The 24,240-nt window shown below is 34.4% G+C and overlaps 2 protein-coding genes across 2 annotated transcripts; one reads left to right on the forward strand and one right to left on the reverse strand.

Annotated features, from left to right (window-relative positions):
* Nucleotides 1–7,006: 7,006 nt before the first annotated feature.
* On the forward strand, nucleotides 7,007–10,526 carry LOC149089096 (uncharacterized). Its single transcript, XM_089237235.1, has 3 exons — nucleotides 7,007–7,125; nucleotides 8,146–8,238; nucleotides 9,973–10,526. Exons 1-3 carry the CDS (start codon nucleotides 7,120–7,122, stop codon nucleotides 10,423–10,425), a joined length of 552 nt encoding a protein of 183 aa, XP_089093361.1. The 5' UTR covers nucleotides 7,007–7,119; the 3' UTR covers nucleotides 10,426–10,526.
* A 9,949-nt stretch (nucleotides 10,527–20,475) lies between these two features.
* Nucleotides 20,476–23,427, reverse strand: LOC149089097 (cuticle protein 14-like). The gene is made up of 3 exons (XM_089237237.1): nucleotides 23,322–23,427; nucleotides 21,589–21,678; nucleotides 20,476–21,143 (listed from the first exon to the last, which is right to left on the reverse strand). The coding sequence occupies exons 1-3, from the start codon at nucleotides 23,325–23,327 to the stop codon at nucleotides 20,748–20,750; spliced, it is 492 nt and encodes a 163-aa protein (XP_089093363.1). The 5' UTR covers nucleotides 23,328–23,427; the 3' UTR covers nucleotides 20,476–20,747.
* Nucleotides 23,428–24,240: the final 813 nt, after the last annotated feature.

Consider the following 24,240-nt stretch of genomic DNA (forward strand, 5'->3'; position numbering starts at 1 on the left):
GTATTCCAACCGCCTTCTCTTCGACGACGTTTTAAAAAACTTCTCCCAAATAAGAACGATCTTCCCCACTCATAAGTTATGTCCGGTGATTTTTGACTACTTTTTAGGATATTTTAATTATTATTATTTTTTAACTTTTTTCATAATCTTTGTAAAATATTCCCTGCAATTATTGAATTCCTGTAACTTTGTATATATTTTTCTCATGAGCTTTTAATCTGAAACTCTGTATATATATTTTTTCAAATATAGTATTTTTTAACTTTTTTCATTGTCTATTTTTCGTCCAACATGGTTTTTGAGAAGGCAGGCGTCGGGGAACAAGGGTAGGCATAGCCAGCCTTCAGAAACGCCTACGCTTTATGCACCATGCATGGGGTTTCCCCCTGATGAAGACCCACTGCATAGGCTCTATTTCACTCTCATAAAATTCATTTTTGCTTTCATTTTTCTTAAAATATTTTTTTTTAAATAATAAATAGCCTATATTTTTGAAAGAACAAGTGAGCATCACTAGCGTTTTTGTCATTCAAAAGATACTTTTTCGCTGCCTCTTCATTTTTATCTTCATTTCTCTTGTTATTTTATCCTGATATATATATATGTGTGTGTGTTTGTATGTATGTGTGTATATATGTATATACACATACATACATACATACACACACACGAGCATATTATGAAAAGATACAAAGGAATTGCGAATGATACATGGTGCACAGACGCACATCGCCTGTACGCCACGAGTGGGGTCCACGAAAACTAGTTATACAAGATATATAGATTATACACATATGAGCATATAGACTACAATGCAATTATGAAAAGATACAAAAGAATTGAGAATGATATCCAACCTTGTGTTGTTTGAATGACGTCGTTCTAAGACTATAGGGTTGCGGGATTTTAATTTCATTCTGAGACTCTATTGACGTTCAAAATATTAATATTTGCATTCTTTTTTTGAGTGACTCATAGTAATTCTGCCGGATATTTTTATATTTCTGTGCATATTTAAATGAAAAGTATTAGAGGTAATTATTATAACTTTTTGAGGATGGACACGTTTTGTCCCTTTCCTTGTAAGTGCTACCTATCAGATAAATTTTGAACTTCTTTATGCCGGGCAAGTCCGAATAGATTTCGATAAATTTTGTAATAACCGCATACTCGACATATTCAATCCGAATATGCGATATAGACACTGCTCGCGGGCCAGAAATGGGTTATATATAGGGTGACGATATGACCATAGCCCCCACAAGGGGTGGGCTGACAAGGCTCCAGCCCTGGGGCCCGGGACGATTTTCACCTTTTTTTGTTTTTTCCCGCTGTAAATTCATCGTAAAGGGGGGCCCGCATAAGATCCTGGCCTGGGGGGTCCTGCTCCAGGATGTGGGGGCCATGGATATGACCCATATTTTAAAAGACATTTCCGTGATTTTGTTTGTCCAGATATCTTATAAATGCTGCTTTGTCTATTCTCGTGTTTTCGTCGAAGTTTACTTGGATTTTTATTGTTTACTCTGAAAATCATGGATTGCGATTATTTTCATAACATATTATACTTCAATACTCTAAATACTTCAATACTCTAAATACTTCAATACTCTAAATACTTCAATACTCTAAAAAACCACAGTATTACCACAAAAGAATTATAGTCGTATAAATATATTCATCTCACATATTTTTATCATACATAATTCCCTTTACACTTCGTTTTTCCCGTGAATTGCATTTTAATCCATCGTGACTTGCAGTAGCACTCTATTTCTCGCCATTGGCGATGTTTCAGCAATTTCAGCGATAACTAGCAACTTCACTTACCTTTGACGATTTGTTTAGCTACAATTGCCAACACTACTTCATTATTGATTTTTTTTTGGTGATAATTGGTAATATTTATTATTTACTTTGATAACTGGTCAGCTTCACTATTGGTATCTTTATTTACCACCTTGGCATTTTTTGACAATAAAATAAATGTCAGCTTTATTTATCTGTCACAATTTTAGGCAATAAATGGCAGTATTACTAACTTTCAATTTTTTTTTTTTTTTTTTGCTATAACTAGCAGCATTACTTACTTTTGACACTTTTTCCGTGATAATGAGTAACATTACTTAATTACTTAATAAATTATAAATAAATAAATAAATTATAAATATATTATAACTTAATAAATTATAAATAAATAAATACGTACAATACGATATAATTATCTCTCGGCTGACTACAATTCCTTCATGGAAATACGTTGAATTGAGATCAATACGGTACCTCTAAAATTGGCACAGTTATGTGCATTTTTTTTGGCAATGATTAGAGGTAACGTATTGATCTCAATTCAACGTATTTCCATGAAGGAATTGTAGTCAGCCGAGAGATAATTATATCGTATTGTACGTATTTATATTTTACTACCGGAACACCTTTCGAGGGCCGAATAAAACCCCTCAACGGGCCACATTTGGGCCGATGGCCGGAGCTTGTGCATCAATGCTTTATTCGATTGATATAAATTATTTTGAAAGTCTACTGACTTCATGTCCGATTTCTAAACACTCGAATGGCGTCCGAAAATACAGTGGCATGCAGTTCGAGAAACACTAACCCAGTTAGTTTGACCGGAAAGTCAGCAGTGGGAGTAGGTCCAGATTTTAAAAAAATATCATTCATCCACTTTTAATGTAAAAGTGTTTGGACATTGATATCAGTTGCCAAATAAATGGAACATTTTTGTATCGTTTATCTCAAAATTTACCAAAAAAGAGATCAATATTCTAGCTACAAACAGAACAACTGCTCAATAATTAAAAGTTGCTCAATTCGGAAGAATTCGGGTTATCCATCACAGAGAGATTGAAACTGGGCGACCCTTTTGTGGCAAAACGTGGAATAATTGAAGACGAACCTACGTGTTCCGCAGCAAAAAAATGAACATTTTTGGTGAAAATTTGTTTCACAATATTGTTTGTTTGTTAACATGAAGGAGATCATTGATATGACACTATGACACATATTGAGCACGAGTTTGTCACCAAACTACTTCTTGAAGCCAATCACGTCATTCGAAAGATAGAAGAAAAGGGAGTTGGTGATTTCGATTCATTGGACATCTTCGATGATTAGAGAGGGTGGTTTCGCAATGACATTGATTGGTGATAATATTTTTTTATGCAGTTGAATTTCACACTCTTACGAAATCCATGGACACCCTGTCTTAAAAACGTTTTCTTATTGAAACTGAAAAGCTTCTGATCAAAGGGATTTCAATTTTTACGGACTAAAATTTGAAGAGCTTCTCATCCTTTTCAGACCCGAACATCGATTTTTTTCTGGAATTTTCCAATTTTTTTTTTTTTTTTTGCATTTTGCTGCTCAAAAAATTTATTAAAAACATAAATGTCTAAATATTTTTCAATTTTTTTCTTTTTCTTTTGAAGAAATAATTCATTTTATTCAAGTTTTTTCAGCCAATATGATGCAAGTTTTATGAATGGAGCTTGAAATTCTCCAACATTGTTTCAACAATGTTCCTGTAATTTGGATCTTTGTTATTCCCTAGAAAGTTTTTCAGCAACAGATGAGAAGGCGATCCATGCATCTTTTTCTCTCTGATTCATCATTTTTTCAAAATCTTTGTCCTTCATCAGTTTTTTGATTTGAGGATCAACAAAAATTTCAGCTTTCAATTTTTCGTGTGTGATGGAGGGAAATTTCACAGAAAGGTACGTGAAGCAGGGCCCATCTTGTGGTAGAACCCTCACAAACTGCTTCGTCAAGCCCAATTTGATGTGTAATGGTGGAAGCAAGATTTTTTGGGGGTCTACGAGCGGTTCGTGCAGGATATTTTTACTCCCAGGGACAAAATTTCTCCGCTCTGGCCAAACTCTCACAATCCAACGCTATTGCTATACCCGACTGTCCCATTCACATAGAAAGCAAGGCATTTTTGTGTACTCAGCTTGTTGTCCTAATAGTATTCCTATAACTTTGATGTCACCACAGATGAGCCATTTGTATAACGCATACTGAATATTTCTTAACAAATCCTTCATGTTCTCGAATGTCTTTTTCATTTGAACTGAATGGGCCACAGGAATGGATCCATATATATTCCCATTATGCAGTAACACGCCTTTGAGACTCCTCTTGGAGGAGTCAATAAAAAGTCTCCACTCAGTAGGATCATATTCAGTACCGTAGAAGTGCATCAACTTGTTAACGTTATTGCAGTAAACCGATGTTTTTTTCCTTTGAAAAAAAAAAAAATTCTTTGAGAATAAAGGAAGTAGTTCTTTTTCTCTGTGTCTGTACCAGGAAAAATGTGTTCCCGGTGCCAGAAGATTCTTGCTTTTGAGCCGAGAGCCAAGTAGTTCTGCAGATTCCTTAGGCAAGTTCAGATCATGTACTAGATCATTAAGTTCACTCTGGGAGAACCGTTGTGAATTAAAGTCATCTTCAGGCTCATAGACATCATCACTATCATCTTTGGAGATTGCAGCACGCTCACATTCAACATCGTCTGCCTCATAATATAATAGTCTGCCTCATACATAATGCTCTTAGCGATGAATCTTCAAAATCAACTCGGGTCAATTGTGAACGAACTGTACGGGATAGAAGAAAACTGAGAACACAGTTCTGTAATCAGCATAAAAAAGTGAGCTAAGGACAGTTATTAGTTTTCAATCATCTGATATCATGCAGACTAATGTTATTTCATATTTAATTTTTCTGGGCTTCGTATCTCTAAGTGAACTCAATATTTCGAAAATCAAAAATTCAATTCAATTTTTAAAATTATTGATGCGGCGGAAAACCTCACCAAATTTCCGCATTTCTATGCTAAAATCGGCAATTTTAACATTGATCGCTATGGTGGGATCGTGTTTGTTTGCACCGAGTCACGTGGTTTTCTTGCATTAGATATCTACGACGTCGCTGCGGCTGGATGCTCCCTCCATTAATATAAGCTCGATGACCCCATCAGATTACACTTACTTTCAAATATAAATCTCGTAGATTGCGAATATTCTCAATATCTACAATATTAAACAATTCAGTTTCACAAAGTGACCAACTTTGCCACAATTTACAAAAATTACTAATGTTTTACAACATAAGTTTACAGCATATTCACACTTATCAATATTTGACTTAATACAATACTTTAAAAATTTATTTAATCATAAATTAATTTATCTTATTTCTCGAATCTATCCCTATCGCTCTCAAGTTTAATATTCATTTAATAATAATTTAAGTTCAATTATACTTGCTTATCTCGCTCTTGTCAGACATAGGCATCCTCTTCCTGAAATTGACTTGCCTGAGAGTATCATAGGCATCGTAATCTTTGCCCCTAGATGGCGCTAACCAAAATCGGAAATTTAACTAAATCAGTATAAATGCTATGGCTTCATGCAGCAGTAGTAAAATAACAACTAGAAACAAAATCTTGTAAGCTAATTACATAGTTACATAATCTATCTAATAACTAGATTATTTGTATTCCATGTAAAAAAAAACTCAAAAAATTAAAGCTTTTGAAACGAAAATTTTAATTTCAAAGAAAGGTAACCAAAATTTTAGGATTTTTAAATTAAAAAAATTAAGTTGGTTTCTTTTCTGTTGTTTCCTGTCAATCTTAGTCGTAGAAATATGAATAGAATAGAAAAAATACAAAAACCTGACATTTTCTGTGCAGAAAAAAAATTAAAAACCCACCGGAAAGTGATTAATAAACATTTAATCACTTTCAATCATTTAATTCAATACATATTTAACAATCATTTAATTTAATAAATATTTAACAATCATTTAATTTAATAAATATTTAACAATCATTTAATTTAATAAAAATTTAACAATCATTCAAAATAATCATTTAAATTTTGAAAAAATAAATTTGATAATCATTAAAGTTTAATAAATATTTCATGACAATTTGATAATTATTTAAATGTAATAAACATTCAATAATCACCTAATAATAATATAAATTTAATAAACAAATAATCATTTACTTTAAATTTAATATCCTGTTGGTCAGTTAATTTATATTAATTAAACTTTTTAAAAATGATTCAAATAAAATCTTTTTTGTGTAGTTCAATTTCAATTATCCAAATAGTGCATAAATACCATTTATATTTTTATTTATGGAGTTTGCAATTATAAAATTGTTATGATTATGTATATATCATAATTCTCTAACTGAATTATGAAAAACCACAAGAAAACTACTATGATTTTTTTAGTTAAAGCATTAGATGACATTTTACTGATTTCAACGCAAAACGCCTATAATTAACTATTACATAATAATTATGCAGTGCGTTAATGTCACCAAATCATACATGCGAAAATATAATTTTTGAGAAAGAAATGCAGTTAATTTATCAGTTACTTAAACACTACTTGAAGACAGCGTGGAAGTAATAATGAGTTAGCGTCGCGAATGTGTTAGACATACATTACAATACATTTCCGGAACACCCTCAATGCCCACCTTATTATTCAAATACTACGCTGATAATAACAATAAATAATTTACACATAATTCTTACAGTGTTTCAAGATGTTTCAAAGCTTATAGGGAAGGAAAACGTTGAACATCTCAAGTGTTTAGGAAGTTTAACAGAATCTAGATCAAGGTTCGGGACACGCCTTAGAAAAAAAAATGTGTGTGTGTGTGTGTGTGTGTGTGTGTGCCCGGAGGCGTTGAAAACCCGAAGCGTACGTACGCTAAATGCGTACGTTAGCTTCTGTGTATGCATCTCATAAGCCTCTCTATAACACTTAATATTCTAGTTATATACGTTCCCGTCTTGTTAACCTTTTGAAAAATTCCCCTCGAGAAATGAAAAAAAAAAAATTCTTTTTTTCCCTCGGGTTTTTTTCACTTTCTGTGTGAAAAAATTAAGGAAATGAAAGTTTTCTTTATGTATAATAATTGTTTCAACACTTCTCATTAACATTGTTCCTTTTCCTTCTGTTTTTCATTGAAGAATGCCGGTGTGTTTGGGTATATAAAGGAGCTGCGGTCGATACGCAGCCACATTGTAGTAGCTTTGTACCAAGCACATTACAAAACTATCATCTCTGAACATGAAGGTAAGTGTTGGTGGATTCGTTTTCTTAAGCATTGCGATTGTTCGATATTGACGAAATTTTTAATTTGCAGAAATAATCCGTTTATTCTAGAGACGAAATCAGTATTTAAAGTTATATTTTATTCTAAATTATTCTATTGGGATTCTTAAATGTTATTGATATTACCAATAATGATATTGTCTATGAAAATTCGAATTTTAAGTATGCATTTCATCTCCTAAAATTTACCAAAATAACCAAATTAATGTCCTAAATTTTATCTTTAATTTTGGATACCAATTTTGACCCAACCTAAACGATAGGCTTAATTTTGAAGTTTGTCAAAGCTCGGCAAATGCCCGAAAAGGTAAAAAAACTGTCGGTCAGTAATGATTCTTGGGTTTCAACAATGACGTTTGGAATATTTACTTTGATTACCGTGAATCTCAGACAAATCATTTCAAACGTGTTTATCATTTTCCAATCGTTTGCCTCTTCTTTAATGCTACCTGCAAAAATGTTCACTTATGATGCCAATTCTATATTTATGAAAATATTGAGGAGGAAGAAGAATCAACGCGACTGTCTTTTAGACCGAAAAAACAAACCTATTGAAAATGGCCAAGGAAAGCATTATCGATAATTTTTCACTTTGGGTGTTTAGCATAGGTGGGAATCACTTCAGTTGTTCTGGATTTAAATAGCTGTTGATTCCAGCTGATCCTTGATTTAGCATATTTGTGAATTCCAGTTGTTCTGCATTCAGCTTATTTATGAATTTCAGCTTTTGTTCATTTAGTTTAACTGCGAATTCCAGTACTTATTATTGAATTCTGCTTATTAATAAGATTATATATATAATAATTTTACTGTTCATGTACTTGTTACTGACAGCATTGTATTAGTTCCTCAACTACCAATAATGGTTCTAGCACAATAATGGAATTCAGATTTAGTATGCATTTTGTTTTGTTTTTTAGAGTTACAATTATCTACTTTTGAAATTTATGATTATTTATTAATTTTAATATTTTCCTCCAGGCATTCATCGCACTCGCTCTCATCGCTGTCTGCCAGGGTGCAGCAGTCTTACACGCCGGAACCGGCGCTAGTCAACAGTACAGGAGCGAAGATGTAAGTCAATTTTAAATGTTCTTAAAATCGAATGAACCTATCAAGGCTTTGAATTGAATAAAATCCCCAAGATAAAACAAAGATAGATATAACGCAGGCTATTTCAAAAATCAGTTTCATAGTTCTTCCCAAACACATGCTATCTCCTCTTTTCTTAGACTAAAAACTCCAGTACAGATGCCAAATATGGGGTTCAGACAAGACAGAAAACAACGTATTATTTTTCAAAAACAAAATACAATATCCAACCTCAGTTATAACGACACTTCGGCTTTATATCCATAATTGGCGGTCCCAACAGATTCCCATAGAGAATAATGCTAATGAACTTTGCTTTTAACTTCGATGAAAACGCAACGACCTCGGACATAATAGGTCCCGTTTATTTCAACATAGCTCACTCTCTTCAATTCATAATCTTTTTGGTGACAATCGGCAACATCCCGTATTTATAATAAACCTGTTTCCTGTATTTTTATCGATAAAATATGGTCACTCCCAAATCATAATGAAGTTAAAAATTTAACATTATTTGATTGTACCTGCTTATATTTTCCGTCAAAATAGGTCTTGAAAACGTCAACCTCAGTTATAATGACATAATAGACATTGATTGTATGTAGTACAATATTGTTATTATTGCGATCCAAGCATATGGCATTAATAGTTAAATGCGTTGTTTTCCTACTGAAAATTTACTTGAGCTTATTATTAAAAAAAAAATTATTAAAAAAAAAAGCTGTGTGTGTAATATCAAATGATCTTTATTTCAGTTAAATCGGCGTTTCTCAACCTATGATCCGAGGCGATGGCATAGGTGGTGAGCAGGCAGACTTGATAAAATTACTCACCCGTTGTAATTGATAGTAGTAATAAATCCATATAAGTTCAAATAAAATTATACTTTCATACTTAGGTTCATCATACATCATTGAGGAGAATGCGAGAAATCACGATCCTAAATACGAAATATCACAAAATTTTGCAAAAAAAATTGCAATTCATTTCTTCAAATGCAATTTGAAGGTGTGGAAATAAAGGGCTGCTACAATTCGCCGTAAACGGAAATGTGTATTTCACTAAAACAATATTCACATGATCTGATGACTGAGGAGAATAAAATTTTCTGTTAACTGGGATCTTAAATAATAATCCGTAAAATACGGGACATCGCCAATTGTCATCGGAAACATTAGCAGAATTAGGAACAACCACCAATCGTAATTAACATTTCACAAAAATTGGGGAAAACGTTAAACCTGACAAATATGTGAGATGAATATTTAATTTGTTATTATTATATGTTGTCATTATTATTTGAATATCATTACTTATAATTTTTGCCATAATTATCAAAATATAATTTATATCATGAAACGCTGCGCGTGTGCCTTGCGTGTTCACGACTTTGGTAAATATTCCAAATTCAAATTAATGTCTTTCAAAAAACGGGACAAATGTATTAAAAAAAAATCAGAACAATTACAGATGTCCCGTAATACAGGACACAAGTGGCCCTTCAAATTGTTTCAAACACTTTACTGGTCCTTGTTTTGAGAAAGACGGAAAGGAAACACTGCCTTAAATGATATTTCTAAAAGCTTCAAACATATTATTTCTTTACATTGAGAAATTCTATCGGGAATTTTGCATTGCTGTCATGAAATTTATTTTCCATTAGTTCCAAGGTATATGAGATATTCATGTTGTGTCTTTTGCTTTATCTGATTGCAGGGACTCGGTAACTACGCTTTTGGATATGACGAAGGCCATGCTAGCGGTGGTACCTTCCGCAGGGAATCAGGTGGACACGGAGTCGTTGCCGGTTCCTACGGACTCAGCGTCGCTGACGGACGCCAGAGGGTTGTCAACTACGTAGCTGATGCCGCCGGTTTCAGGGCCGACGTCCAGACCAACGAACCAGGTGTCGAGCCAAAGGACCCAGCTGCAACCAGCATCAACAAGGCCGGAGTAGTCGTGGCAGCACCAGCCCTGCACCACGGTGCCGTCCTCCACCACGCTGCCGCTGCACCTGTCCTGCACCACGCCGCTGCTGTGCCAGCTGCCTTGCACTACGCCCCAGCAATCCACCACGGCGGAGCTTATGCTTACAGCACGGCCATCGGACACCACGGTCTCGGTCATTACGCCGCTCTCGGACATCATGGTCTCTACAACATCTATTAGGAGGACAGATATAAATTATGTTGTTTTTCCAATTCCTGAAATGAAATACAAATTTATTTTTTGTAAAAATATTTTATTAAATGATTGGTGATCATTGCAAATTACCTTGAAAATTTCTTTATTGTTCCTTTATTTTGACGTCAAGAAAAGCCATAAAAATCATGGAAATATTTGCTTTTCTTCAAACGATTTCTTCAAAGAAATACCAAATCAATTTGTAAAAACAGTCAATAATAGATCGGTTATTAAAAGTATGACGACGTTAAAACACGTCGACTATAACGTTAATGAATGACTCACCGTGAGGTTAAATGTGAATGAATACCCTGTGTTATAGCTATAATACCCGGTGCTGCCCGTATTTTCTTCAATGAGGCTTTTTGGATTACGTGATATCTCTCTCTTTCTTTGAGGGACATGCAAACCGTGTCTAAGTTAACCAATATGGCGACTTCCTGCGCGACTCATGAAATAAACAAATCTAGATTTAAAGAAGCGTAAAAATGATTTCTCCCCTCCCCCGTTTTTTTTAAGGAGCGCTAGGTATTTCGATCCTTCCCCCCCCCCCCCTGAACTTCAAGTTACCGATCTGCCTGTTTCTACTTCCAAAAATGCTTTATTAAAGCTGTGGAATTTCTTCGATGTACTTTACGGGCCCATAATTAATTTTAAAACAACCAAAACAATATGAATTTATGCAGTTGAATATTAAAATACAATACGGAGACATAAATGTTCATGCTTGGGAAGATAAAAATAAAAAATTGAAAGTTAAAATAAAATGTTATTGCATGATATCCAACTCAAAAGTAGGCCCGGCTAATTACTTCCTATTTAATTTTTTGGGCTTCGTATCTCTAAGTGAACTCAATACTTCAAAAATCGGAAATTCAATACAAATTTTTAAAATCGGCAATTTTAACACTGATTTCTATGGGGGTCATCTTTTGCCTGACCCTCAAAGTGATGCTGATGATGATTCTGATGTCTATTCAAAAAGCCTAACTACTGGCAGCATTGAAGAAGTGACAAACCATTTTAAAGGCATATACACGTCTGGAACGCATTGCTAGGGAACCAAAGTAAACGTTCGGAAAGTGATTGTTGAGGCCCAAAAACCATTGTTGCCCGACAGTTTTTTGCCCATTTGGGGTTTTTGCCCTGACATAAATTGACAAAATTTTAAAGTAGCCTATCGTTCAAGTCGGGTTCCGTTTGGTATATACGCAAAATTTGACGACGATCGATCGATCGATCGAAAATTGTAGATTTTTATAGAGAACATACACACACACACAGAAAAATCAATTTTATATATATAGACAGATTTACGAGGGTGGTCTGATAAGGGTAAGACTACGCTATTTTATTTTTCAACGTGGTCTGCTTCAAGCTTCACGCCCTTTTTTTCAATGATGTTCAAATTTCTTTATCCCGTTAGAAAATTACAAATTTTTTCTAATTCTCCAAAAAAAAAACTATAATAATTTTACAGGTACAACAGCCTTTCCATTTGGCGAATAATTTTTTCCACCAACCGAACTTTCAATATTGGGAACAGGAAAAAGTCACTTGGTAAAAAATAGGTAGAAATTGGTGGATGAGAGTTTCCAGAAAACCAGGGCTAAACAAAAATCTCCGAAATTTTACATTTTATCCCGAAAAATATAACAAAATATTGAAGAGATGGTATTTTTTGGCCTCCAATATACTGGGAAACTGAAAGTGCCTCTGGTGTATCGGTTAGCGCCCTTGCCCGGGTTCGAATCCAGGAAGAGGCAAATCACTTTTCTTTCCAAATATCAGTTTCGGCATCCAGAAAATTCAGTTTCTCAGTATAACTAAATATTATTATTATTATTGTTTTTTTTTTTATTTTATTTAAAGAAATATAATTTTTCTCATTGTAAAAAAATAACGCAGAAAATAGTTTCATGTAATAGTTATTCACATAATCCTTTTCAAAAAAAGAAATTAATATAAATAATCATCTGAATCTGCCTTATCACTACTGTGACTATTGACATGACGGCTGCCAGCTTATTTCACTTAACGTCCAACGCCAGAATTTTTCTCTTACCGTCCCCTACTATAGCTTGCAATATTTACTTTTAATATTGTCTATCTTGCAACTACATACAGTGCTTTTGGATGGAGGGGCTGGCAATTTAAATGACATGCAAATGGTTGCGTTAACTGGATACTTTTGCTAATTGAAGTTTATTTCTATAGCCAACGGTAGAGAAGAAAAATGCCCGGAGGGGACTTTCACAGTACGCGTTGTATTATATGCCATGCAAACCAAATTTCGCCGTATTGCACACCCATACAATTATTACAGTGAGTCGTGAAATGACTCATCCCTAGCTTGTGGTAGTTTCAGTAACACAAAAATTAGGCCCTTACAAAAATTAGGAAATTTAGAATTAAATTTTTCTCTTTTTGTTTTTTAAATTAGGCCTCGCTTAATGTATTTCTTTCATATGTCACTAGGCTGGAGAAACACATGCATCGCCACCGATAACCATACTAAAAGTCCACGAAGTGTTCTACTATTTGGTTTTTTATGGGCATGTGGTTAAAAAATGTATATGTCCGGTAAGAATTTTTACATTCCCCGGACATGTCAGGCAATAAATAGTCCAGTCCTGGTGCAAACCTCCCTACTCCATGCAATTTGGCCATTGTAATGGTGCTCCTCTAAGATGGGGCATTGGCTTGGTGAGATAGGGCTTTTTTTATGCTTCAATAAAGGCCGTTTCATCTGCTGCAGTTCTTTACAATTTCGCAGAAGTATGAGTCATAATATTCTCTAATTATTTTCTGACTTTTCTGGAAGTTGTCTGTATAGGTTAGGTCTTGAGAATCCCAAAAAATGTAGCTAGTACCACTTTTCTAGCAGCCAAAACGGTCACTGCCTTGTTTTCGGCCGTTTAACCACGCTTTACTTTTGCTTTGGCTGTTGTTTTGACCCTGGTGTGTAGTGGTGTGTCCATGTTTCACCCACGGTCAATAATCGACGCCCAAAGTCTTCAGGATTATAAGCCAATATTGACAAATTTACTTTTTGAAATGTCTTTTGTATTCGATTTTGATCACAGCACTTACGGCATCCACCTTGCGCAAAGCTTTTTCATTTTTTCCAATTTCTCATGGAGAATATTGTGGACCCGTTCTGTTGAAATGCCCACAACATCAGCTATCGGAAGCAACTTCAAACTGCGATCTTCCATGACGATACTGTGAACTTTTTCAATGATTTCCAGGGTGGCGGCCTATACCGGACACCCAAGATGTTTTTCTTCTTCGACGGATGCGCGGCCAGTTTCAGTTCGTTGATGCACAAATAAATGGTCTTTAATGATTTTGCCGAGTCCCATTGAACTTAATCCAATTCCTCTTTTATCTAGGCAGCTTGCAACTATTTTAGATGAAATTTTTTTTCCCACAGCATGGCCCTTGATTTTCAGAATAACTGCTTCAACCAGAACCTGAACACCGCTAAAAAACAAACCACAAAGCTCTTTTTTTGCTCTAACTTGTTGTGAAGAAGTTTTAAAGAGTCATATTTACAAATGTAATAATTTGAAGGTGATCGTGTTGCTCTATCTCATCGAGATTTACCTCGATGAGATAGAGCACAAACGACCTATGTATTAAAATGATACCACCTATAACCTAGCCTTTTAATAGGCTACTACTACTTCACCACACATCGCTACATTACAATTTACAGCCGTTACAGAGTTAGGTTGAAAATGAAGGCCCCATCTCTCGGTGGTAGCTTGTGAAAATACCTTTTTATCTATATTCTTCCTCCGGATTGAACCTGTGACATGACGGCAAGTTTCAAGGTTGGTAGACGAGCATTTTACCACCACGCTACTCGGGCATAGCATGGCAATACGAGCCATGCGAGTTTGTTCTAGATAGCTCACCGGTGCAATTTCACTGCACTTGAAAGAGCAAAGCAAAGCAGACTACCAGAGTCTTGATTTGAGTGACTTTCGTATATCAGATCAGTACATCTGGTCAGGCCCTTCTCGTTGTGCGGAGGTTTATACAAATACAAATACAATTCCACAACAGGCAAAATGCCCAACGAGGTGGCTGAAAAAAAAGTAATTGTAAATGATAAGTAGTCACCTTCTTCCAGCTATGCTGTAAAACTCGAGGGACACTAGCTTTTTGAATGTTGGAATCTGGTCCGTTCCCGGCATGCCAGTAAGACCGACACGCCCGTCATTTCAACTTTTTTTGCGGGAGACGATAATAACACATACTCAATATATGTATGCATACATAAACATATTTCACCTTGTTTGTCCATTTCTATTGTATTTTTTAAAGCCAGGAGGGCAATCGACCCCAAACCCTTCCCCCGCCAAATGACGGGACTGAAAAGCGAGGTTCAATAAGGATCACCTTATACTCATTAAGCCAATTCAATGGATCTTTAGAATAGAGATATTTAAGAATTTCCCCGTATCTATGACTCGAATGCCCCGGCGTGCCGGCATGTCCACTTGACCAGCTGGCCTAAGACCTATGTGAACTTAGTATCGATTGAAACGTTCGAGAAATATTCTCGCATGTTATCGATGTTTTCACAATCGTAGTTTTCCGTTGACCGTGAGTGACTATGGTATTGGGTAAGGTGACCAGATAATATGCAACTGAGACTACGGGACAAATCTCGATAAAGACTGGAACAAATCTAGATAAAGACTGGAACAAATCTAGATAAAGACTGGAACAAATCTAGATAAAGACTGGAACAAATCTAGATAAAGGCTGGAACAAATCTAGATAAAGACTGGAACAAATCTAGATAAAGACTGGAACAAATCTAGAATTCCAAAACAATCTTGCGCTTGTAGGAAAGCATATGAATCTGTACAAAAACAGAATTCCAAAAAATAAAAAAAGTAGCAGGCATATCACATCCTGCACGCTCATCTGGACAAATTCGTAGAAAGCATGCTTGCTTATAAGAACACCTTCTCTAAGGAATTCTCGACTACAAGAACGTCTATATCAGGGGAAATTAAACGAAAATATCACAGAGACTACTTCTGGGAGCTAAAACGTGATATAAAGCGTATATGGGAATAAAGATGGAATCCCATCATTTTTTGAACTTCGAATTTTATTTTAACGTTAATTTTATTTCCTTTGCACGTGTCTCATATTTTGAAAGTTATTTGCAGTTTTTTAAATGATTATCAAGGCGAAAAGGTTGTTATTTGTCATTTTCAATGTTCTTGTCACCCAGTCAGCTAATGGTTAGTGACCAGTCCGCAAATCTCGGTGTTCTTTACCACAAAAGCAAAGCTTGAAAGGAATAACCTTTTCGTAATTATTTAGGAAAGGGGCCTTCAGCCTTTCAGACACTGCGCGGACCAAATTAAAATTTTCCATAAAACTACCAAGTCATATGCCGTAGTATTCACCGTTATTAAAACTTTCAATTAATAATTTTTTTTTACATTGAAATTATTTCTACTGTACTTACAGTGGAACTTCGGTTAACGAGCTTATTTCGTTCCGCCAACGTGCTCGTTATCCGAGAATCGCTCGTATATCGAATCAAACTTCCCCATAGGAAATATTAGAAACTCTGATAATTCGTTCCATAATTATTCACTCACATAAAAACGACTAACAAAAACCGCATTCAATCGGTATTGTAACACAATAGTAACATAATAAACAATGCAATAAAATATATATGCTGCAATATAATGCCATAAATAAACATACAATACCATAATGAATACAACCTAACACTCCCTCGTGTTTGCAAACTTATTATTCTTGTGTGACTTTTTGAAGTCCGGTGGCACTTTCTTTTGCCGCCTTTTTAAGAATTTTCGCGAATGAGAAATTGCGTTCTCTCGTTGGACTGATTCGTTGCTCGCTTTGCTACAGCTATATATTCCATCATGGATTAAATCAACCGTATCCTCTTGCATGGGCCTGTAGGCCTCTAACAATATTGTATAAACAAATAATTGTAATTAAATCTGAATTTTTCTTTACTTTGAAATAACTTTTCACTGATTACGATTTTTTAATTAGTTATTTCTTTAATTAATTATGAAATTATTTTTTTCATTAATTTTAAATTTTCATTAGTTATGAAATGATTTATTCCATCAATTCTTTATTTTTTCATGAATTATTATTTTTACCAACTGTGAAATCACTCTCAATAATTCTGAAATTATTTCTACCAGTAGTTCTGCAATTACCAATTACTGTATTCCTTTGTGTAATTGATTTACTTGATTAAAGAGTTTGCTGCAAATAATGCCGCATTTTTCACAATGTTCATAAATACCTCATTTCAACTTGCTGTATTTCTTGAGTCACTGAAACGAGCCACTATTACTCCTGTTTTTAAAGCTGGCGATAAAAATTCTCTGCTGAATTATAGGCCTATCTCAATTGTACTGGTTTTTTCTAAACTTATTGAAAAAATTCTTTCAATAAGAATATATATTTTTTTTGTATTCTGTGAATTTCTTTGCTAAAAACCAATTTGTTTTTATAAAAAGACGAGGTGCTGAAAATGCCCTTTTGGCCTTTTCGAAATTTTTTTATAATGACATTGACAAGAACAAATTCACTGTTGCAATATTTTTAGATATTTCAAAGGCTTTTGACAATGTGAACCATTATATCCTCATTCAAAAATTCAATTCACCTGGTATTCGGGATCATATTTTGAAATGGTTAACTTCATATTTATTTAATACAGAAAAAAGAGTCAAAATACAAGGTAATTTGAGTAATTATGCCCATATAAATAGAGGAGTCCCACAAGGATCTATATTGGGTCCTTTGCTTTTTCTGATTTTCATTAATGATCTTCGTAATTTAGAATTTGACGGTTCCATGATCGATGATTCTGTATTAATGTATACATGTGATGATCTTGACAGCCTTAAGAATCATATTAACCACGATTTAATTTTAATGAAAAAATGGTTCTATGGTAATGATTTAAAATTAAATTCACAGAAGACAAAATACATTAATTTCAATCTCACGCAATCTAATTTACATCTTAATCTTAAATTTCACACCCTCGCTTGTGATTTTCAACCTCATTGTCATTGCGATGCAATTCAAGAAGTAAATAGTATTCAATACTTGGGTTTAAATGTAGACAGCAATTTAAAATGAAAATCTCATGTTCATGAACTACTTAAAAAACTTCGTTTGGTTTTATATAATTTTTATAATATAAGTAAGAAAGTTTCCGCTAATTTTCTAAAAGATCTATACTATGCTTAGTTTTATTCACTTATAAATTATGGTACAATTATATGGGGCGGTGATTATAAAACTTATTTATTGCCTTCATTTTCAATACAAAAAAGGGTTTTCAAAATTTTGAATCGGGGTCAGTTTCATTCTTCTATAATTTTTAGAAATCTTAATCTACTTCCTTTACGCCATAATGCTCTTTTTCGTATTATTCTGTTCTTAAACCGTAATAAAGGCTATTATGCAGTTTAAAAGATAATATTTCCCAGCGAAGACCTCATATGATTTACCGTATTCCTAGTTTTAGGAAAGGAATTTTTCGTAAACATTTTTATTATTTAGCTCCGAAATTATATAATTCACTACCACTAGAAATACGAAATATACCCACACACGCGGCATTTAAAAAATCATTATTCAAATTATTAATTTCAATAGACGATGTAGACTCTTATTTTGACCTTTAGGAGGAGCAATAAAATTTATTCAATTTAGCTTTGCCACTTTAATTATGTGTATTTTTTCAATTAAAAGAAAAATTGTTTGTGTTTGTCTATGCATGTGCGAGTTTCATTTTTTTTCCATATATTTTTTATCTAATGTTTTGTTTTATTTTACATTTCTCGCCATGCATTAAGAACTTTGTCTTTTTTGTGTTATGTACGTTTTTTCAAGAAGTAAATAGTATTCAATACTTGGGTTTAAATGTAGACAGCAATTTAAAATGAAAATCTCATGTTCATGAACTACTTAAAAAACTTTGATTTTTTATCTTTACGTATTTTTTTATTTGACAGTGATAATTTTGTCTCTTTTATGTTGTATGTGTGTCTTTTTTTTTATGTTTCTGTTCATGTCGCATGCTTTATATATTTTATTCATTAATTATCATGTAAATTTCCAATCATCCGTACAGCATCAATCATCACAGCCTCTGGATAATAAATATGTTTTTTTAAACTAATCTAAATCTCTGTATGTTGGAAATGAATAAATTTGATTTGATTTGAATTATATAACTATTTTTTCATTAACTCTGGAATTATGAAACTATTCAATTATGAAACTATTTCATTCATAGTAAGGTGTTTTCACTATTTCTGTAATTCTGTAATTATTTGAGCCTCTTGGATGCCGAGGACTCTCGAATGAGTTATATGAAATCATATATCCCACAAAAAGTGTTTTCACTTCAGTTCCCCCCCCCCCTGAATTCATTACCCTTCACATTGAATGTATCAAATGGGCAAAATTACTATTGCATCTGTGAATTGCATCTGTGAATCTGTTCGGAAGGCTTCCTGTTCCTTTCAATATGTTTAAACGTACTCTCAAGTGGTTAGATAGAGAAAAAGATTCGCACAATCTTATACTTAAAATGAGTTTAAATTGGTTTCTCCATACCTAAAAGGGCTGGGACAACCCCGGTTTTATAACTTTCTGTCAGAATTTTTTCCCAGCGAATTGGAACTTAATAGTACACTTTCTTCTTCTGGACTGCTTTTGGAATCCAGGGCCGTCATTTGGGGAGGGGGTGGGGATCAGGTGCTGGCTTTTGAAAACACACTTCACGTGAAGCATTTCACCAATAAAATTCCCGTTAGCAACTCCAATCCTCTCCACAGACATCTCAATTCCTCCTTCTACCCTGACTGGGCCGTATCTTAACAATTCTAATAACAAGACCTAGATACCAGCCATCTTGCAGGCCCGATGTAATTTTGCACTACGTTGCAGCCGTTTCAACCACTACTGCCCTCTCTGTGACGGGCGATTTCCCACAGATTTTATGCATTTCTTTGCACCTTCCCTATGTTGATCTCCCTACGTGATCACCATTTTGATACTTCTCACCCTTCCCCTTTCCGAGTTAATCAGTTTCTTGAATACCCAGCCAGGTCAGGTTTGAGATTTTATAAATTATGTAAAAATACGCACTGGCAACTCTCGTATGTAAATTATGCTTGTTTTGTTCTTTTAATTGTATATATTTGATGAGATTTGATGTTTCTCTCTTCTCACTAATGCCCTTAACGTGTATAAATCTCAACTCACCCCCCCCCCCATTTTCTGCCGTTTAATGTAATTTTTGTGTTTTCTTGCTCCTAAAGCAGAAATAAAATATTATTATTACTATTGAATCTGGGGAGTATCTCAAAGATCTGAATACAGCAATATAGATTTCAGTGGCCCCAGTGCTCTCGTCAAAGATGATTTTTTCCTCGTAATTTAATATTTTTTCTACGCGAAGTAGAAATTTCTCAGAATGGTCGGTGGGCCACGACAAAAAAGCTCCGAGGGCCACATTTTGGCCTTCGGGGCATTCGTTGAAGATCCGTGATTTAGGCTAAGCAAACGCAGAACTAACAAATTCCTATCCAGGAACGAAGAAAAAGTTTTTACTACTCGGCCGATGAGTATGGTGCAATGGATCCCAACGTTGGGGCCCACGATCCAGAGGGGGGGAGCAATTAAGAATGAAAATTATTAACGGTGAATTTTTTTTTCATTCCCTATTATTATTAAATTAAAATTTTATATTCCTGCATTTTAGTTTTCTATCATATCATTTTGAAATTTTACTCGTTGTTTTTCTCATATTGGCTCAGATTATTTTTCGAGAATTGCATAGATTTCGTAATCATTTTTCCTTGAACTTCCTGCAGGAATGTGACTGATTTCCAGTGGTGCAATCTGACTTCTATACTCCAATTGTTTTTCTTGTGAATTGAAATAATTGAAATGATCAAAAATAATGCAATAAAAACATGTGTATAAAAAATATAAAAGGAATTTTATTGACCAGAAGAGTTTCCATAGGAAAGAAGTGACAGCATCGTGAATATTTCTTCATTTTATATTTGTGTGTGTGTTGAGCACTTTTTCTGCTTTAACCGTACTTGGCGACCAAGCCCCAAATTTGTGAATTCCGGAAAAGGAAATAACAAGCGTTCCCAGGCATTTTTAGGAAAAAAAAATAAGTTCATAAAATAAAATTTAATTTGTTCTTCCGCATAATCCTTTCGACTACCTCTTGACGAGACCAATTAGAAGATGGTGTAATAGCTGTGTCCCAATGGGTGTCCGTAGGAGAGTCCGTGGTGTCCGACGGCAGAGCTGTAGGCAAAAGCTCCAGTGTGGTGTGGCACGGCAGCGGCGTAGTGGTGGACGGCCGGTGCGTGGTGGAGGGCTACTGGGGCGACGAGTCCGGCCTTGTTGATGCTGGTTGCAGCTGGGTCCTTAGGTTCGACTCCTGGTTCGTTGGTGTTGACGTCGGCCCTGAAACCGGCGGCGTCGGCGACGTAGTTGACGACGCGCTGCCTTCCGTCAGCATCAGTGAGTCCGTATGAACCAGCGACGGCTCCGTGGCCACCAGATTCCCTGCGGAAGGTGCCTCCTGAGGCATGGCCCTCGTTGTATCCGAATGCGTAGTTGCCAAGACCCTAAATGAAATCGGGAGAAAGAATGAAAATCATTGAATGATGTGATCCGCATCAAACATGTAACTATAAGGCGCGATATTCACCGACTGGCTTTAAACTATAGTCACAATTTATGGGTAAGGGATAGAAACAGATTGGTTAGATTCGATTCTTTAAGGGCGGTATTCACCGACATGGTTTAAGCTATAGTCACAATTTTTTGATAAGAGATCGACACGGATTGGTTAAATTCGAGGTTTTAACCAATCTATGTTGATCTCTTATCCAAAAATTGTAACTACAGGTTTAAACCATGTCGGTGAATAGGGCCCTAAAGAATCCGTGTCTATCTCCTACCCACAAATTGAGACTATAGTTTAAAGTTTTTTACCCTGTCGGTGAATACCGCCCTAAACCGTATATATATAACCGATAAGTCCACAATATATTGTCGTATACTACTTACATCTTGGCTCCTAAATTGCTGGCTAGATCCAGTGCCGTGCAGGATAACTGCAGCCTGGCTAGCGGCGACAATAGCGAAAAGGATAAGTACCTAGAATGCATAAAAATTCAAAATATTTAGAGAAAATTGCCGAAATAGCATGAATCCTATATCATTCAATAAATTAAATTAGATATGCCAATAATGTTTACCAAAAAATATTTTTAATGCCATAACTTAATCTTCTAGATCCAGTGTATATTTGAATATACATGGCAAGCTCACACACGCTCAAAAACCCATTATATATATACCAATATTTTTAAAATTTTAAAAAGTACATCTTATGGTGTCATTTCAGTGCAAAATGCGGCTATATATAAGTACAATAACTTTCTAGAAAGAGCGATTGTCTGTCAGCGTCAGTTTTTGACAGTTGCCGAAATTTTACTATTGTTTAGAGATTTAGAAAAATCACACCAAAAATTGAGGAAATTCGAAATACAATTCAAAGAAATAATTATTCAACTTTTATAAGCAAGATTTAATCTGTTTATAGACAACAGCAAAATATAAATTAACCGTAAATGTTGCCTTTGATTAATCATTTTAGATAATTGAAAAACCCACTCTAATTAATGAAATTGCTGTGTTGATGTATTGTTTCAATTAAATATGCGCTAACAGCACCCATTTACATCCTTATTTGTAAAAAAAATCGATTTGCAATGTCTTTTTAACGGTTAGAGAGTTAAAAAACTTTTATATTTTACTAATTTAAATATTGCATAAATATTTGAAAATTTAAAAATTAAGCAAATATTTCTAAAGTTCGAAAACTACATAAATATTTTTGCAAATTTAAAAGTTATACAAATGGAGTGAAACCTCGCTACAACGATACTCGACATAATGATAAATTCCTTTACAACGATATTTTTTCAAGTATCGTTTCAAAATGATTATTCTCTGTCTGCTGCCTATCGATATAACGATAATTTCTCTACAACGATATTTTTCTTGGTCCGCAGACTATCGTTATATGTAGATTTCACTGTATTTTGCAAAAAATCTAAAAAGGCAATGTGTTTCAGTGAATGAGGAATTTAAAGAAGGAATATAATCGTACCTTCGTGGAAAACATAAATTGTATGCTAACCTTTTTTTTTTTTATCTGAATGCTAACTGAATCAGATTTTTTGACTTGGATTTTAATTAAACTAACTGGAAATAATCTGAATGTGAAAACTGAGTCAATCAGAAATCATATGAATTATACCTGAATCATACTTTTTTATCCGAATAACTTAATAAACTTCTTTGATATGAATTTTTTAACCAAACCAGTCTGAAATTATCTGAATGCTAGCCGAATAAGCAAGCATTATCCAGAGCAAACAATGCTAAACTGAGAGCCAACAAAGTTCTCCAAAGAAGCGTCAGACATTTCAAATTTCTAAAAGTTACTCAATGATAAGCCAATTTAAGGGAATAGAATCGTAATAGAATCGACTGTTATAGTTGGAGAGGGTGGAAAAACTACACCCCCCCCCTCTCCCCACCTCCTTGTGTGAGAGATATGATCCATACTCCTAGTTACGACCATGCCTAGTCCATCCTCATTTCCAAGTCTTAAATATCAATATAAAAATCTAACAAAAAAAGTCGCATCAACGTTACGCTCAATATCCGAAACATGCACGAAACTAGAACCAATTTCAAAGCATGGAAAACGCTGTATACTAAAAACTCACCTGCATGATGGGGTTTTTTTCGAAAAAGATCTTCAGATACAACTGAATGTCCAGACTGAGTCGCCGAGACCCTTTTATATGATTCCAACTGGAATAGGAAACAATGAATCTTCAAACGGAAAGAAAAAAAAATGGGAGTGACCAGAAAAAATATTTAACATTTTTTAACATCATACAAGATGGGGTAAAAAAAAAAAAAACAAATAAATAAATAGGCCCCGCTCTCGACATGGGTGTTGAGATTCGGACATGGCGTTTTTCTTAACCGCGCCCATGATTCGTACTTACGTACGTACCTAGCGGGGGATTACCACAGCCTTGATCCAAATCGTTACTTTCAGATCTTCGATGATGATACTTAATTCACTTGGCGTGTAATTTTTCTTTTTTGCTTTTTGCTCTCCGCTCCTACTTGATATATTATGAAGCTTTAAGAGATTCACCTTTTGAACAATTTAATTGTAGTTATTTATTTTCATTCTAACTGATATCTCGAGCTTTCCGAAAACACTTTAGTTACCGGTTTACTAGGTTAAGTGAGTCGGTGGAAGCGGCAACCATTTTGGTTTTCTTTTCTTAACATTCAAGGTTTTAAAAAACACAGCGGTTTTTTTTATTCAAGGTTGAAGGATAACGGATTATTAAATGAAAGGAAGGGGAAAAAAATTATCATTATTATAATGTAAATTATCTTTTTTTGATAGCTTTGTTAGTTGTATCACAATGATGTTAGTAAGTTAGTCTATTATTTGGTTACGTTGCGATTTGTATTTCGTCGGTCATGGAACCCGTGGTTGTAATTTTTTTTTTGCAGTTATTTAAATAAGTGTATTTTGGAGGTTTTTTTTTTGAAATTATGTAATTGTTTTATAAATTTTAGTACGTTATGTAATTATTTAGAAAGAAATTTATATACATA

Source organism: Pholcus phalangioides, unplaced genomic scaffold (genome assembly GCF_987345545.1).
Source record: "Pholcus phalangioides strain wild (caught in Gottingen) unplaced genomic scaffold, Ppha-v1.0 ptg000002l_1, whole genome shotgun sequence".
Lineage (NCBI taxonomy): Eukaryota > Metazoa > Arthropoda > Arachnida > Araneae > Pholcidae > Pholcus > Pholcus phalangioides.